At 54.3% G+C, this 16,971-nt stretch overlaps 1 protein-coding gene across 1 annotated transcript in view; it reads left to right on the forward strand.

The window, feature by feature from the left end:
* The window catches only part of Satb2 (SATB homeobox 2), an 88,069-nt gene that overhangs the window by 52,328 nt on the left and 18,770 nt on the right, over positions 1-16,971 (forward strand). The window contains exon 8 of the mRNA XM_023712327.1: positions 9,219-9,416. Within this exon, the coding sequence (XP_023568095.1) occupies positions 9,219-9,416 (198 nt within the window). The remainder of the gene's footprint in view (positions 1-9,218; positions 9,417-16,971) is intronic.

A 16,971-nucleotide genomic window follows, 5' to 3' on the forward strand; every position in this document is an offset into this window, starting at 1 on the left:
GAGGGAGCGTGCCTCGTGGAGGTCCACCTCCCACAGGTAGCTGGCACAGGCCCTCCCAGACCCACTCCCGGTGGAGCCCCACTTCAGAATACAGGCCTCCTCTCCACTCCTTCCTGCCCTCCTTTCTCTCTCGCTTGCCCGGGAAAGGATCAGAGGTTGTTGGAGTGACCCACCCAGGAGGGAATGCCTCTCAGCATAGGTCAGATTAGCGAGGCTGTAAGGAGGAGGGCTGGTGGGCTGGAGCGGCCCCAGAGCCTGGGCCCTGTCCTCATCCACACAGACCTTTCCTCCCTTCCATCATGAAGTTCTTTGGGAATGGAAACTGGCCCTCCATCAAGCCTCGTTCCTCTTGGGTGTGAATTGCTGTAATCACCTATTAAAAGTAAGGCCAAGCACAGCCCTTGGAGGGCAGCTTTGAAAGAGGAGCTGCTGGGGAAGGGAAGAGCGCAGAGGGTGAGGGCTGTCCCTGGAGGTGGGGCTGAAGCTTGGGAGGGCTCAGGAAAGAGCAGGGGCGCAGCGGCTGGGGATGGCCAGCATGCCCGGGCCCACACCTGTGGCATGTGCGAGACAAAGGGCCAGCGGCCGCTCCGCGCAGCTCTGTCTGGTGAGGCCCCTCCCTGCCTTCCTCCTCAGGAGAAAGGTCAGTAGGAGCAGAGGAGATGCTTATGCGCGGCTCCTCCATGTTTGACATAGGACTGGCCGAGCCTCCGACTGGCACTTCGTGAGCCCAGACAACTAGCTTCTGTCCTTTCTGCAGCTTTTGCTCTCAGGATGGGAGGACATTGCTGCCAGTGGCTGTTCCTGCTGAGGAAGAATGAGGCCCAGGTGTCGCATGCCAGCGGCGCCCCGGCAGGTCCTCAGCCCTCGGCAGCCTCCGCCCTCTCCCTGTGCCGTGCTGTGGGGCTGCCTGCCTGTCCCTCCCACTGTCCCCACTGCCTGGAGCCTGGAGGTGGCAATCTGGAGGGGCGGGGGCAGCTTCCTAGGGTCATCCCAGCCTGGGCGTCATAGTGCGTGCAGGGCCAGCCTGAATCATAGCAGGAAGCTGCCTCGAAAAGAAGTTCTTGTAAAAGTCACTGTGAAGCTTCTTGTCTCTCCTAAGGGAGGGTGCATGGTTCTGGTGTAGGTTTGGGAATCTTACCCATTTTGACTTGGTGCTTGTATATGCTAAACGATTGATTGTGGGGCAAGGGTCGAGTCCCTCCTCCTGCATGTGGAAGCCCGCATGCAGCACCACTACTGAGGAGACCGTTCCTCTCCCATGTCTTCTGGGTGCCCCAGCAGGGAGCTGCCCGATCATCTACGCACGATGCCCTTCCAGGCACTCTGCCTCTTCTGTCGGTCTATGTTTGCCTGTTTGTGTTAATGCGGTGCCATATTGTTTTGATTACTCTAGCTTTGTAATGTAATTTTAAACCAGGAAGTGTGATTTGTTTGCTTTCGTAGTATCACTTTGACTATTTGGTTTTTTGTTGCTGTTTTATTTTTCATTTTTCCTTTGGGGGTTTTGATATGAATGTTAGGATTTTTTTTTCTATTCCTTGGAAGAATGCCACTGAAATCTTTTTCGTTATTTTTGTCCTTTCACTTTCTTTTCACCTCTTCTCTTTCTCCTCCTCCTCGTCACAGCACTTGACTATTGAGTCATTTCTAGTATTCAGGAGGAAAGCAAAGACTGCATCATTCTTGTGACAGCTGTGAATGCTCTTTCAGGTCCTGGTGCGAGGGTGCGTGGATGTGCATTTATGTGAAGGTGTTCTAACTTTCCATAGAACCCACATGTCTGTGGTGCAGGGAGCAGCAGCGCGCGGTGTGGCCCTCTTCGGCGTGTGCTTCTGCAGCAGAGGTGAAGTGCTGCTCTGAAATAGACCTCCCTTACTCTTAGTGACAGACGCCACCTTCATGAGCTTCCCTAAAGATGTGAGAAATGTCCTTCAGTTAGCCCAGGGAGGCTGAAGATCAGTCCCTTGTCAGGGTGGTATCTGATTTTGTTAAAAAGAAAAGAAGACAGTCACTTTTACTGCCACCTATCAGGCAGCATGTAATTAGCCTTGAGCCTTAGCTTCCCCTGGCATGACTCCGGCCCAGGGACAGACTCTTCCTGGCCAGTGTTTGTTGCAGCCAGCCCTTGACATGTCTGCCTCCTACTTAGCCTCTTTCTGCTTCAGTTTTCTTGATTAGGTTATCGAGAGTCATTAGGGGGTTATTTATTTTAATAGACACTTATTGGATTCATGAAAAGAGACTTCAGTGACTGGGATACAAGAGCTGAATATTATCTGGCTCATTTCACACTTCAGAAGAGTCTCAACCAGCTGAAGAGAAATCCTTTCACAGTTACGAAAGTTTGTCTGGGGACTTTCTGTGCTTCCCTTGAGAACGCGAGCTGTCTGTGGTTAATAATGTGGATTTTCTTTTAAGACACTGAGAAAACATTTCCTTTGGTTACATATGCTGACATTTTCTGTATTGAAGATGTGGGTGATAAATGGCCTTTTGCATTTCTGCTGCAAGAAGCCTGAATCATTCTCCAGAGCTGTTCATTTGCCGACATTCATTCCTGCAGGTTCCTGGAGGAGCAGGGGGTGGGGTCCCGACTCCTGTCACCCAGGCCCTCTTTGCAGCTCGGTGTCAGGGACATGTGGGGAAGCACATTCCTGGAGCAAAGCCCTGCTTTTAGGGAGCACAGGCCTGCTGCATCAGGATGAAGATATTCTCTCTTCCTGGAGATAGAGCAGACTAAAGCTCTTGTTTAATACTAGATTTGTTTATTATGGAATATCATAAAAACTGGAAAAATTGTTGCAGAAAGAACTTTTCCTTCTTTTTGAGGAAAAGGTGGGAGAGATGGGAGAAGTTAGTCATAATCAGCGTCCTGGCCCAGGAGAGGCCCGTCCTTCTCTAGCCAGTGGCGCTTCAGTACCATGGACAGGAGCCTGCTCTTGCAGCTGCGGTGCCCCCTCCCGCCCCTGCTCCTGCACTGCAGAAGGATAGGGTTCAGGACTAGGAGCCAACCTCCTGTCTCACAAGCACCAAACTGAAACAGATGTGCTGCCATTTTGCACAAGACCTCAGTCGTCAGAACACTCAGGCTTTAGGGTGTGGTTAGGGGAATTTCAGCCCTCGTGTGTGTGCATGTACGCACATGCATGTGTTTCTCATCAGTGATATAGGTAATGCCATCCCTGTTTATTTTCAATCCAGGAGAGCTTTGATACCTGACATATGAACAGCGGCAACAAACATATGTACAGGGAGGGGCAGACAGGCAGACAGACGGGGGGGGGGGGGGGGCGCTGGGGAGACACCAAAATGCTTAGTAATGAAAATAGACCTTTTATTTATTTTTTATTTTTTTATTTTTGGCAAAACCAGGGATTGAACTCAGGCCCTTGTGCTTGCAGGCAAGCCCTTATTCTACTGAGCTATCTTCCTGGCCCCGAAAATAGACCTTTTAAATGATTGATATAGCTGGTATTTTTGGCATACTACTGTTCCTTTCTTGAGTGAAAACTTGTGGAGGTAAAACTTACCGTATCTGTCCATCACTACCCCCAGGCCACTGTGGTCTTGGTTCATACCAGCAACATGGCTTAACTATGAACACAGATATCCAGGCGCAGATACATAATGTTCTTGGCCTGGGTGTAGTCTCCCCCAGGACTTACTTTGTTCCACAAGAAGTTGGAGGAGAGAGCTGGCTTCTTGTCATGTCAGTGCAAACCCTCCTGGCAGTATTCAGGCCTGCAGAACCCAGAGGTGCTTTCCTTCCTGCTTCCCTCTGCTGTTGGACCCTTCCTCCATTTCTGGTCCATGTTTCGGCCCCTGGGACTGGTTCTGACCCCCTGGGAGTGATGATCCTCATGTCTTTGCATCACTAGGTGGTGGCAGAGACCCGTCACTCCTCTCCGTGCCTGGTGAGACCCACCTGTCTCTCCTGGTTCACCTTAGCTGTCCCCGTCACAGTGGTGACACTGAAGTAAAAGGTAATGGTGACAGTTGGGCTCTCTGTGTGACCTCACAGCGCATGGCATGGCACATGGCTGGGTGTGCGCAGTAGCCCAGAGTCCACGTGCCGAGAGGCTGGCAGGCCACGGGGTGAAGTGTGGAAGTGCATTTTTCTTTTTTACACACCCATTAGAGGCAGGGAAGCAGGCTTCAGAGCGGTGACAGGATTGTGTGTGAATGGCGTTCTCCATCATCACTCTGAATTCAAAGCTGATTCCTTTGTCTTCTAGTGATTTCAGTTAAATCCAGGGTGCCTCCATAGAGCACCTCCTGTGTGCGCAGACGTGGTCTGCCCTGAAAGTGGCGACATGTGGAAGCGAGCACCTGTCCAGGTGGAGCGCAGTCGCCAGTCACCACTGTCATTTTGTGGAAGCAGGCACCTAGCAGGCGTCAGCCAGGCAAGTGTGAGCCGTAGTACTCACGGGAGGGCGGGCAGGCGGGGGGGGGGGCTGGTAGTTAGGCTGTGAAGGCCACTGTCTGGGGGCCTAGCGGCCCCCAAGGAGGAGCACATAGGTGGCAGGAGGTGGGAAAGTTCTGCACCCTCCAGGGCCCTGGAGGGCAAGGCCAGGGTCCCTGCTGGAGGGCAGGCCAGGAAGGAGGAGCAGAGCAGGTGGGCTTTATTGTTGTCTCCTTGGTGCTCTGGACGGTGGGCCTGCTGCTTGTAACCCAGTGATAAACCCTCAGATCCCCACAGACACACTGTTACGTCATTGTCCGTCTTCCAAGAGGATCAGTGGCACGTCTTTGAGCAGCTGGAGTCCTGACACATGCGTGCGCAGCGCAACTTGCTTTGTAAATTCCAATCGCCCTGCAGCTCTCGGGAACAAGAAGATGGCAAGCAGATGGTGCCACGGCTGCAGGTCGCTTACCTGTGTGGGTGGAGAGCGTGGCCAGGGCAGTTGTGTCTACTGAGGGGAAGCCTTTGCCTGGGCTGCTGGTGAGAGGCTAAGGTGAGGCGTGAATGAACTCTGCTCACGCACTTGCCAAGTGGTCAGGGACCCGGCAGCTGCTGAGCACGATGGAGGGCCCTTAAGTTCCCTCAGGGGTGTAGGTTTGAAGGTAGGAAGTTTTCTTTGTGAATTCCTAGGCCTCAGACGATTGGGCCACACGTCTGCTTTCCCGTGCAAGCTCTAGGGAGTCTCTGTCTTTTTGAAACTTTGTTCTAACAAGTTTCAGACTCCCAGAGATGAGGTAGAGCAGCTGTGGAAGGGGCTCCTGCACTTGCTGTGCATGCCTGCCCGCTTCACATGTGCACTCTGCACACCCCACAGCATGGTGATCAATCGATCGATCGATCAATCGATTGATTTTGCAGTACCAGGGATTGAACTCAGGACCCTGCCCTTGCCAGGAAGGCGCTTATTCTACCGAGCTATCTCCCTGGCCCCTACAGTATGGTTCTTGATGAAGCCCAGTTATCAAACCTTCCCACCCCTGCTGGGAAGGTAGTGTGCTTGCCAGTCTTTACTGAAGCCCCACCTGATTCTTGCAGCTTCTCTGCTGGCTCTAAGGGCCACGTTGGGATCTCCAGTTGAGTAAACTGGGTGTTTGTGCCTTTTCCTTCACCCCCTCAGCCTGCAGTGTGCTGAGCTTGCCCTTTGTGCACCCGCAGCCTGTAGCTTGGTGGTGCTGCCCAACATCTTCAAGGCTGGCTGTGCCTGACGCTCTGAGGTGGACCATGACCGCCCCCAGAGTGCTGCTGTGTGCTCCGCAGTGTGTGGCATCAATTCGCCCATCCGTCCATAGTGTCCACAGGTCCTCTTCAGTGGTGTCGGTCTTGTGTCACTGTGGATTCTTCTGTGTACTGCAGACCATCCTTTGCAGCCCCTCTTACAGTGAAGCATCCAGGAGTTCTGGTGGGGAGCTAACCCCCCCAGAGGCCTCCAGCCACCCAGGGCTAGAGAAGGGACTCGGCAGCCAGCCCTGAGTTCCACTTCGGTGGTCTCCTGCCTGCTGCTTGTGCTCCAGCACCAAGAGCTCGCTCACTCCCGGGCTTCCCAGATCGTAAAGGCCACGCTGACTCGTGGGCACTCAGCCGTCTCGGCTGTGCAACCTCCAGTTGCGGAGCCACAGCCCTGGTGTGTACCCGCAGAGCCGGCCACGGGGGCTCAGGTGAGCTTCTGGATCAATGTTTCTAGAATGAAAATGATTCTGGAACACTGCACACAACACAGAGGGAACAACAACAAAAACCCTACTTGAGGTTTTTAACAGAAAAAGGAGATTTGCTTATTAATAATTCATGAGTTCCCATTGAACATGCACGACAGAAACAGCGCTATTCAATAGAGAATACTGTCATCTGTCACTGTTTTATTTGACATTTACACTTTTTTTTTTTTTGCCTAATACTGCAAAACTTTCTTGGATGGCATACAAAAATTATATAAACGAGAAGAACCCCAAGGAGGGGACCTTCCTGTCTTCCTCAGTGGCTCACTTGAGCCACACGTGTGCTTGTGCAGCACCCCCCTGCACCCGTCAGCCACCAGAGCTGAGCAGAGATCCTGTCGAGCAAGCGTGGAGAAGGACCTTCCGTGCTCAGGGAAGGATGGCCTGAGCCCCAAGGTGGCTGTGGGGCACAGGGGCAGGTGTGCTGAGGAGAGATGTGCCTGGGTGTGGGAAACCAGTTAGGAGAAAGCAAGCCACAGCTGCCATGAAGAAAAGCAGCAGAAAATACAACACCATTTCAAATAGGAATAAACATTTCTCAATGGCGGCCAGGAGCTCCACTAGCGGGAACAGCAGCGCTTCAGAGGCTGGGGCTGGGCGCCGCTTCCCGAGCTGTGCTCCTGTAAGGCTCTGACAGTGTTTCTGCTCTGTAGGTTAGTTATTATTTATAAAAATCACAGGGCCAGCTGATACATTCGTAAGCTAATTACTGAGGCAGCTGGGTACACATGGTGCAATATGTACAAGGCTGGGAAGTCACAGATTTCTTGGGGCCCGCTGTGGAGGGGCGCCATCGAAGGCTCCATCCCTTAATCTGATCAGCCAAGCAAACACTGTGTGGGAAACTAGATTAATAACCCTCTAAACACCATGCATGTGCTCCACCTTCCAAGCCGGGTCCCTGAAACATGCTATTAGCTTGACTCCGTCAGGGACTTGAGGGAGTTCCCTGGTGCCTAAGAATGGGGGCTTGTGGCCACTTCCCTGTGCCAGAAATTAATTTGGTTTGCTTATGTCTGCACACATGATCACACTTGTGTCTAATCCGCTCCCTAATAGCTTCAAGGTCAAGCCCTTGCTTGTCAGCAGGCAAATGGAGTGCCATGCTTCTCCAAGACCCATGCAGAGCGCAGTCCACACGCAGGCCGGGCGCTGTCCTGCGGGGCTGCTGACTTGTGCATGCGGCAAGCTGATCCACCAAGTGTGGCACTGGACGTTGCATGGGACGTCCCGAGTGTGGTGGAGGAGGTGCCGCTTCGTGTCCCCGTCCCCGCTCCAGCCCCATGTCCCGGCACTGCCCATCCCAGGGTGAAGCAGCAGGTGCCGACTGCCTGTGGGCCTGGCAGTCTCCTAACAGGTGCAGGGTTGTGTTTTTCTCTTCCGCGCAGCAATGGGTCTCCGTGTGCCCTCCTCCCTGGGGAGATGTTAAACGTACCTGTCTGAAACATTTGAAAGAGTTCAGCCGGAGACTTATTCAGATCTGTGAAAAGACAGAGAAATAGGAGCTTATTTTGCCACAGATGGTTTATTTTCCATTTCAAGAATTCTTTTCTTTGTATGAAAAAACCCTTGAGGAAACACTTTGGGATCGAGAGATTTTTCAAATATAATTTATTTTCTGGTTGGGCTAAAAAAATTTATCTTCCTCTCTCGTACATGGCACCTTGAAAATGAACCATTGCCTCCCTGCTAACTGAGTTGGAAAGCCCCGTGGACACGCCAGCATCAGGCAGAGCACTCCCCGCAGATGAGAAGGTGTCTTGTTTTCATCCTCCTCACCCTCCAACTCTCCCAAGCTCCCAGTGTATTGCAGGAGAAGATCAGGTCTGCGCAAATGTGGCCTCTCACTTGTAAAAACAAGGCAGTGTTGTGTTACAGATTAGTTTATAAATCCCCAGTGGCTTCACAGTTCAGTGCCTACAGCTGCTGCAGATGGGCCTGGGTTTTTGTCTCGCGCGGGGCTGCAGCCGGCAGTTGAGGGGAAAATGGAATGATCAGGTTATTAACATGGAGGCCGCGAGGAGGAGGCCGCACAATGGGAACAGCTGGTGCTGCTGTCTTGGCCGATGCAGCGGAGATAATCAAATCTTGCCTCTTTTTGGGTGAAGGCAGAAGACACAGTGGAGAGCTACACAAACAGTGGCTTAGGATGCTGTATGGGGCTCTTACGATGCGTGTCAGGGACTTGCGTTGACTCACTAGTGATGACACGGGGCTGCTTGGGATTTGGGATTTATTTTTCACCAAGTCAGTTTGTGTTTATTTAGGCACCTTTTGAGAGAATTTTTTACTCCTTTGCAAAGAGGCGTGATGTGGGACAGTCCCTGCTTTTAAAATTAGCGATGTCGTTTGGAAATGATGGGTTCGAGAGCGCCTGGGCACAATATTTTGACATGAGTTGGGAAGCGATGTTGACAGCATCCTCTGTATTATTTTCATATCATCCATCATTATTTGCATTGCATTTTCGTTCTCCTGCAGTTGGAGGAACAGGAACATCCGGATGCCAGTCAGGAGGTGGCCCTGTGCAGGTGTGAGTTGCCCATGGCTACCTTCCTGCAGGTGTGGCGTGACAGGCAGGGTGGTGACGAGGGCAGTGAGCCAGGCCACCCAGAGACAGAGCAAGGGCACCTTTGCTGTCCCCTGGCTGGGGTTGTCTTTCTGGCGCGTGAGGCCTCTCCTGACTGCAATAGTGTTTTCTTCCCAGAGAGAGCCAGCACTGGGTCCACGTGGGTTTCTTCTTCTTCAGCATTGTCGTCTCCCATATCCATGGGCTCGCCATCACTCTTGTCTTACATGGGAGTCCAGCTGGTTGGGCGCATGCTGAGAGTGGCAGCTGACCACTGCAGGTCGCTTCTGGCAATCAGAGCCATGATCTCGCCAGAGGATCTAGAAAGTGTTTTGTAAGAAACTCCCCGAGAATGCTGTCAGGAGGGCTGTGGGGTAGTAAGCCAGAGAGGACTCCCAGCTCCGGCATGACCTCCTGCAGGCCTGCCGGTGCGGCTGTGCCCTCTGTGGCTGACCAGTGCCCCTCTCTGCAGGGCTGGCTCTGCGAGCTGCTCCGCTGGAAGGAGAACCCGAGCCCAGAGAACCGCACGCTGTGGGAGAACCTCTGCACCATCCGCCGCTTCCTGAGCCTGCCCCAGCACGAGAGGGATGTGGTCTACGAGGAGGAGTCACGGCACCACCACAGCGAGCGCATGCAGCACGTGGTCCAGCTCCCGCCCGAGCCTGTGCAGGTCAGCACCCCCGCTCCTGTCCCCGTCCACAGGCATGCACCAGCTGGCGTGGTTCTGCTGTGCTCCTGAGGAGGGGACCTGCCTCCTGGTGGGTGCTGTGTGCTGCCTGCGCATGGAGGACACCGCTGAGATGTGGCGTGCCGGGCATGGCCGCTTTCCTGAGCCATGCTGCTGTGAGACTGAGATGACGGCATCAGGGAGGGTCACGTCTCCTGCTGGCTGGTTCTCTAAAAAAAAAGTCATTTTTTGGGCCCAAGTTCTTTAAGGAACATTTGTTTATCGTGAAGAACAGAAATAGCTACATGCCTAAGACATACCTTTGAACTTAGCTCAACTTTTGAAAAAAATTGCAAGATTCTTAGAATTGTAAGATGAGGGCCGGGGAGATGGCTCAGTAGAATAAGTGCTTCCCTGGCAAGTGCAGGGGCTTGAGTTCAATCCCCGGTTCCACCAAAAAAAAAAAAAAAAAAAAAAAAAAGAATTGTAAGATGATTTGGTGCTATTCCTCCTTTAGAAGCCTGCCCTTCCTTGGGTAGCTTGTTTTGTTGGCTTAATTTTTGCTTTTGTTGTTAATCATTTTTCTTTCTGAAAGTACTGAGCTTACATACTGCCTCTGAGATATGAGATGGAGGCTTTCAGGAAGAGGCATTGATCTGTGTTCCAGCAGTGTCAGGGAGGCGCCCTGGTCCTGGAGCCCAGAGCCATGGGGATGCCGGCAGAGCTCGCTGAGTCTTGGGTGCACAAGGAGGCAGTGGAAGCAGAAATGCATGGGTGTGTGTGTGTGTGTGTGTGTGTGTGTATAATGGTAGAGCAGGCCAGGAAGGGGGTGGTAGCTGGGCTTTACTGGAGGTAACAGGGAAGTGCACTCTGGGGTCAGCAGCCTCCTCACTGTCCACCTCACCTGTTCAGGAGGAGCCAGAAACCCAGGGTCACCGCACCACTCTCCACCTGGGTAAGGGCGCCTGAGTCCACTTCCGCCCTAGTTGATCCGCTTCTAGCAGAGGCCCACAATGAGTGTCCCACCGGAAGACTCATGGGCTCATCAGGGTTTTGCATTGTCCCGGGCAGTGGCCACGAAGGGCACCCTGCACCACCCACAGTGCCAGAGCTTCCACCCACACCCTGTCCCCCACCTTCCCTGCTGAGACCTGATCAAGCCCCAGGGCTCCCAGCTTGGGAGCGCTGCAGACTTGGAATCAGACTTTGAGATTTTCCTTTCTTAAAATTAAAGAGAAGCTCAGTATAAGTTTATTAGAAATTTATTTTAGAAATCAAGTTAATTGAAAAATTCAAGGGCCGCTCCCATTAATAATCACTAAGTGTCATAAATGACGGTAGTCTAGTATATCAAATTAACAGAGCAGATAACCCCAGGCAGAAGACAGAGCAGACCGCATTCGGCAGCCATGAGACCTGCTGCTGCCTCCTGGGTGTTCCCACCTTGATGGAGCGTGGTGCAGGTCCCCTCTCGGAGCAGCACTGGCCAGGCCGCCTCCAGCCTCTCCTGCTGTCCCTGGGCTTCTTCCTCAGGCCCACCCTGGCCTCGGCCAGCACAGAAGCTGACTTCCTGTAGACTTTGGTTGTAGGCCCATTTCAGTTCTGTAGCACCCAGGGTGCTGGAAGCTTAGAGAAACCAGAGATGAAAATCAGAAAACCTGTGGTCTGTTAGGATCGAGGCCTGCTGTGTTGGCTCCTGGATGGGTCAGCTGTGTAGTTCTGTGTGGCTAAAAGGACATTCAGTGGGCTGCCTGGGCCTGCAGCCACACGGCGTGAATGGGGAAGTCCCAGCCTCAGACAGCCCACTGTCTATGAGGTTTATTACCTTTTATATCAGTACTATCAGAAGTAGAGTGCTGAGGGTGTCTAATGGCTCAGCGATTTTCCTTTTCGGGTTTTAGCACTTAATGAAACATTCACGAGAAGCCACAGGTCTTGGGAACACAGCGCTCAGACTTTAAATGAGGGGCACAGAAGCCCAGCCACTTCCTTGCTGCTGGGTGTGCATCGCGGGTTGCCCTTCACCCCACCTCTCCCTGACTGCGCGGCCCCGCTTGTCTTACCCTGTGCTTGTCTCCGAGTGACACTGCGTTCTCAGTTCACGCTCACTGGCAGCACAGGGCTTTGATGAGTGTTTATGACAGTCGAAACAGGAAAAGCAAACAGCAGCAACAGGGTGCATGCGGGGAGCCCGCAGCTCATGGTGGGCAAAGCTCCGTGGCGTTGAGCACTGTGTAGAAGGCCCTGCGCCACCTCAAAGCCCTGTGGGGTGCACAGGACTTCACTTGTCACGTGACACTGGCTAAAACCTTAGCTGTTTTGTCTTGCTGCAGTAGGGAATGGTAGCTTGGCAGCTCTGCATTGTCTAAAGATGGAAAATGTGCCATCACTACATGGGTGGAGCGGGTAAGAGCATGGAGATTAAGGGTGGCTTCTAGATGTCGCGTCGTGGGGCACAGCCACACCGCCCGGCCTGGGGTAGAAGAGTGCTTCTCACCCCTCTCTGGGTAGCGGGCATGGCGCTCCCAAGGCTTCAGCCTCCTTGTGCCCGATGCGTGGTCTGTTGGTCTGGGCCTCACCTGCGTGCTACGTGTGGCAGGCAGCTCCTGTGCTTCTTGCCGTGGCCTCTGGGAGGCTGAGCCCCGCTGCCTGCTCCTCACAGATGACGGGCTTTCTGTGCTCATCACTCTAAGCAGAGTGCATGTGCGGCCTCCTGCTGCCTGCAGGTACGACTCCTTTTAGCCCCTCATGCTTTTGAGCCCATATTTAGAAATTAGATTTCACAGAACTCTCGGAAAATGTGAAGCCCTGATGCCTTAGGCTTAGCTCCTCTGGCTGGAGCTGCGCCCTGCGCCCGTCCAGGGGGCCACCCTTGCCAGCCTGCACCCAGGACTGGGCATAATCCATCCCTCTTTGTTTAGGCTCCTGCTTATCCTGTCAGCTTCCTGCAGGGTCCTGGGGCCCTCGGGCTCCATCTCCCCGTCCAAAGCCACCACAGCAAGCCACATCTGCCTTCGCCGTTGGCCTTGCTCAGCACTTGCCCTCATCACTGATACCAGTATGTGTTTGCATGCTTCTCCTCAAGCGCATGTTGATGGAACTGCAGTTCAGGCGTGAAGTGGGCTTGTGGCCGAGAACCCTGCTGGCTGGGGACACTAAGGAATGCCGTGGGGCCAGGGCCTGGCTGTATGGGGCGAGTGGGACAGCTCCTCTGTGGGGGTCTGGGCCTCTCCAGGCATCTGCTGCTGTGGGTGCCCAGCACATGCTGCAGACTAAGCCCACTCACCCTGGGACCACAGCAAGGAAGGTGTTGCTCAGGCAGGGGCGCTGGTGCTTGGAGAGCATGCAGCCCTAGGTGGTGGAGGCTTGTGATCCCCAGAGGCACGTGTGGCCCACAAAGACACTCAGTCCCTTGCAGCCTGAGAAGTTTGTGAAGGAGGGAGGTGCTTAGGAAGAAATGCCTGACGCATCCCCTGAGGCTTGATGCTGAGAAAAAGGTGCACGTAGACATCTGTGTCATGTCCTTGTCCAGCCCCAGAGAGCTCCGAGACCACCTGACTGAGGCCTGAAAGGTGAGCCAGAGCACCCACGCAAAGGGCGAAAGCTCTGCTTCCAGCCGAAAGGCAGGGCAGAGCCCTTGCTCCCGCTCCTTAGGCCTGAGGCTGAGCAGTGCATGGGGACCTTCGGCCCAGCACCAGGACCCCCGCTCACATGCTTACCACCAACTCCAGCCACGGATGGAAAAGCTAAGGGCCCTCAAGCCTGGCCACCAGCTGAGTGAGAACAGGGTGTGAGCGGCACCCGGTTGGTCTTTCCTGCACATGTACAGAGGGCCAGGCAGGGCTGAGGGTGGGCGGAGAGGGCCGCCACAGCACCGTGTGCAGCTTGGCTCAGTGCTTTCCTGTGTCCCCTGCAGGGTCCGTGCTGTTTGCTGTGGTTTCTGACAACTGTGTGCTCTGCAGTTCCGAGCCATGCACTCAGTACAAGGCAAGGCCTGGTTGGTGACTGCAGGCACTGGGCTGGCCATCGCCCATCGGGCCTTTGCCCACTTGGGAGGGGCACCCTGGGTGTCCAGACCTCTCTGGTGCCTCCTGGCTGGGGAGCTCAGGGCCTCAAGGGATGCTTGGCAGCTCTGGAAGTGACTTTGGTCTTAGGATTTGGGGTCCTTGTTGTATCAGCTATGTGAAAAGTTACCCCACATGCTTGGGGTGAACCCTGAAGCCAAGCCTCACCTGGCCTCCTGCGTAGCACTTTCAGAGCGCTGAACCGCAATGTAGACACTGTCACCACCTTGCAGTGTCAGGTGGGCACCAGGAGCTCTGGGGACCATGCTGAGCTGTCTGCCTGGAGCCCACGGGCCAGAGGACGGTACACTTCCCTCATGTCCACCTCCCCACAGCAGCCAGGCGCCTTTCTGAGAGAGGGATTTCTGAGCACCAACCTCAGTCACCCCCAGAAACTGAGGGAGCAGCTGCCTTCTCTGCTTCCACAGTGGAGACACTGCAGCCTTGAGAAGAGCCTCGCCCAGTGCCAGCCTCCAGGATGTCTGCCGCCTCCCTGCCTGGCTTCTGGGCGCTCGCTGCAGCTGCTGAGTCGCAGCGTAGGTGTGGTTGTGCGCACAGAGGCAAGTTCTTGTCTTGGTTTTGTGGAACTTGTGATGTGGTGACAGCTGTAGGTGATGGACTCGCTGCGAACCACAGGTAGGGGTGGGGTGCGCCGGGGCCCCATCAGCGGAGCATAGCATGACTCGGGCATGCCTTCCGAGAGAATGGGCACCCGCAGAAGGCGTGTAAGTGCTCGGTGGCAACGAGGTGTTGCCGCTTGTGCAGCAGGGCGCCTGTGCTCGCTGCCCTCGGAGCAGAGCTCTGCAGTCCCGGCCCCTGCTAAGGAAACACCGGGTGCAGGTCCTCCCTTGGGAGAGGTCAGGTGCCCTGGAGGGCTCCGAGGGGCCATGCTAGCCATTTTCTAGCACTGTTTTGCCCGTGTGCACTCGTTTAATTCCCAGAGCAGCCCCAGCTAGTTTAAATTTGGCCCTCAGGAGCGGGCCGCGTTGGAAGTCAGCACAGGCAGTTGTGTGTCCTTGGAGCTGGGCATTTCCATCCTGGGTCTCGTCCACGCCACATGCAGCAGGTTTTCCAAGTGGCTATGACTGCAGCTCACAAGACACCCAGGCCCCAGGTCGGCCAAGCCCCTCCCCCAGCTCATTCCTCTGAGTGGCAGTTCTGCCCCCTGAGCCCTCGATCCTTGGCCATCTTCGAGTCTCCTGTGGGCCTTAGTGCAGTCCAGCTTCCAGGGGCCACACCATTTGCAGCTTGAAGCTCACTAGGAGGGAGGCCGAGGTCCAGCTGCTCACTGTGGTCCACCTGCTTGCTCTGAAGGCAGCTTTCTTGGCTTCAGTCTCCAGCCGGGAAAGAGGGTGCTCGCTCGGGAAGGCACTATCTTTTTCTCTTCTGAAGTCTGTGTGTGTAGCACACAGCAGTCACCTTCCTTTGGTGAACGGTTGCGGGACAGGGCACATTCCTTGTCCCTGCGGCCCCCGCATCACTCGGTCACCTTCCCGTGTGCAAAGGATCTGTCAGCCTTCCAGGGTGCTCGGACTATAGGCATGAACCCGTCAGGCTTGGCGCATTCTGTTAACTGTTGAAGGAAACTTTATTGGAAGGGCTGTTCACAACAAGTGTGTAACCAGTCACAGCTCTGTGACTGAAGGACACGGCGTTAGGAGCCCAGTAGTAAACATGGCCAGGAAATGCCTCTCCAGAAAATTTGAGGTGCGTTGCATATGCGGGGTGGGGGGGGGGAAGCAGAGAGAGATGCTGCTCTTGGAATGCAGTTTTTTGTACTTTAAATGTTCTAAGTACATTTAAAATAGATGGCTGGGATTTGCTTAAGTCTAAGCATAGCATGGCTTGTAAGTAAAAGGTTCTTGTGTCAGTTAGCTCTCTGTCTCTATCAGAAAATTCCCAGTGAAGCTGACCTACAAGGAGGACAGGCTGGCTCTGGATGCTGGAGCCTCCAGTCCAGGGCCCGTGGCGCAGCACCTGGGTTCCTGGAGCAACAGTGCACGGTGGGGCACATTGCTTATTGCCTGGCCAGGGCCGGGAGGGCCCGCGGGGGCGGGCGGCAGTGGCAGAGGTCCCATTCCAGCAGCGGACCTCGCCATGGCCACGCTGCGAGCCGGTGCTGTGGGCACACCTGTGCAGAATGTCGCAGTTCCTAGACATTACGTTTCCTAGCTGCCCCAAGGATCTGCTCTGTGTTCAGAAACCAAAGCACGTTGGAAAGAGTGGCAGTCACTCTGTAGCTGTGGGTTCGGGAGCCTCTGCCTCAGCGGGCAGGACAGTCTGGCAAGGGGATGGGCCGGACTCCTGACACAGCCTTGTGTGGCCTGGCCTGTGCGCGTGCTCAGAGATGCACCTGTCTGGGCGCTCCATCCACTTGTGTATTTTGGTGGAAGGACAGAAGCACACCTCTTGTGGGTGGCTCAGTGTGCCTGGAAAAGCGGACGGGCAGTGGCAGGAAGCACATGAGCGCCTGGCCTGGGCCCACGAGGTCGGTGGCTCTGTTGGGCCGGCGGCTCGGGCCTGGCCGAGAAAGCCAGCCCACCTGCCTCCGCTGCCCACCCAGCTGTTTCTGTTTAGTGTGGAAATCTAATGTAGCTGAAAACTGCTGCTGATTTTTATTAAGTCCAAGTCTGGAACTTCCTCTTATAATGATAGAAAAGCACACTTTCAATTAAAGGAAAACTGCCAAAGTTCTGAAATTCATTTATTTTATTATTACTTGGTTTGACCCTAAAATTGGGGGAGATCAAGCAGACTGCCTGGTTTGACAGCTGGAGGGTCATGGGTTCAGTTTCCTCCCAACTCGTTTCTAGATCTAATTCATTGCAAATCATGGAGCCTGTCACTCCTGGATGTAGACCCCTCTGTGGACTTGTGTCCCACGCGTCATCACCCTAATCACTTTGGGGTTGCGATGGTGACATGTGGGTTGGACCCAGCAAGGACTTTTCAGGGAGCAGCTTGAGGGCCCACAGGTTGGTGTCAGGGAGGGCAGGGCTGCAGTCCTGAGCGAGGCCTCGGGTGTGGAGCAAGGAGCATGGCATTCTGGCTGTCAGTCCATCGGTCTGTTCTGGGCTCTGCACAGAAGGGGGCAGCTGGTCCAGCTGGGCCTGTTAAGCTCACAGGATATCAAGTGGACCCAGGTAACTTTTTAAAAGTTCTGTGGCCACCTATGCATTTATTGTTTATAAGCAAAATTTCCAAAAACCATTGTATGTAAAGGTCAGGTATAGGCAAGCACAGGGACCAGGGTTTGATCCAAGGCACCACATTCCATGCAGGCCCTGCCCATGGGCGCACTGAGCCAGCCACTGAGACTGGGCGTGGGGTAGCATGGTGGCACATACCTATAATCTCAGTGCAGAGGAGGCTGAAAACAGAAGATTCGCTATGAGTCCAAGCTGTGTAGTGAGACCCTGTGCCAAATAGAAGGAAGGAAGAAAGGAAGGAGGGAAAGAGGGAAGGAAAGAGGGAAGGAGGGAGGGAGGGAGGGA

Source organism: Octodon degus, unplaced genomic scaffold, assembly GCF_000260255.1.
Source record: "Octodon degus isolate 3935 unplaced genomic scaffold, OctDeg1.0 scaffold00025, whole genome shotgun sequence".
Classification (NCBI taxonomy): domain Eukaryota; kingdom Metazoa; phylum Chordata; class Mammalia; order Rodentia; family Octodontidae; genus Octodon; species Octodon degus.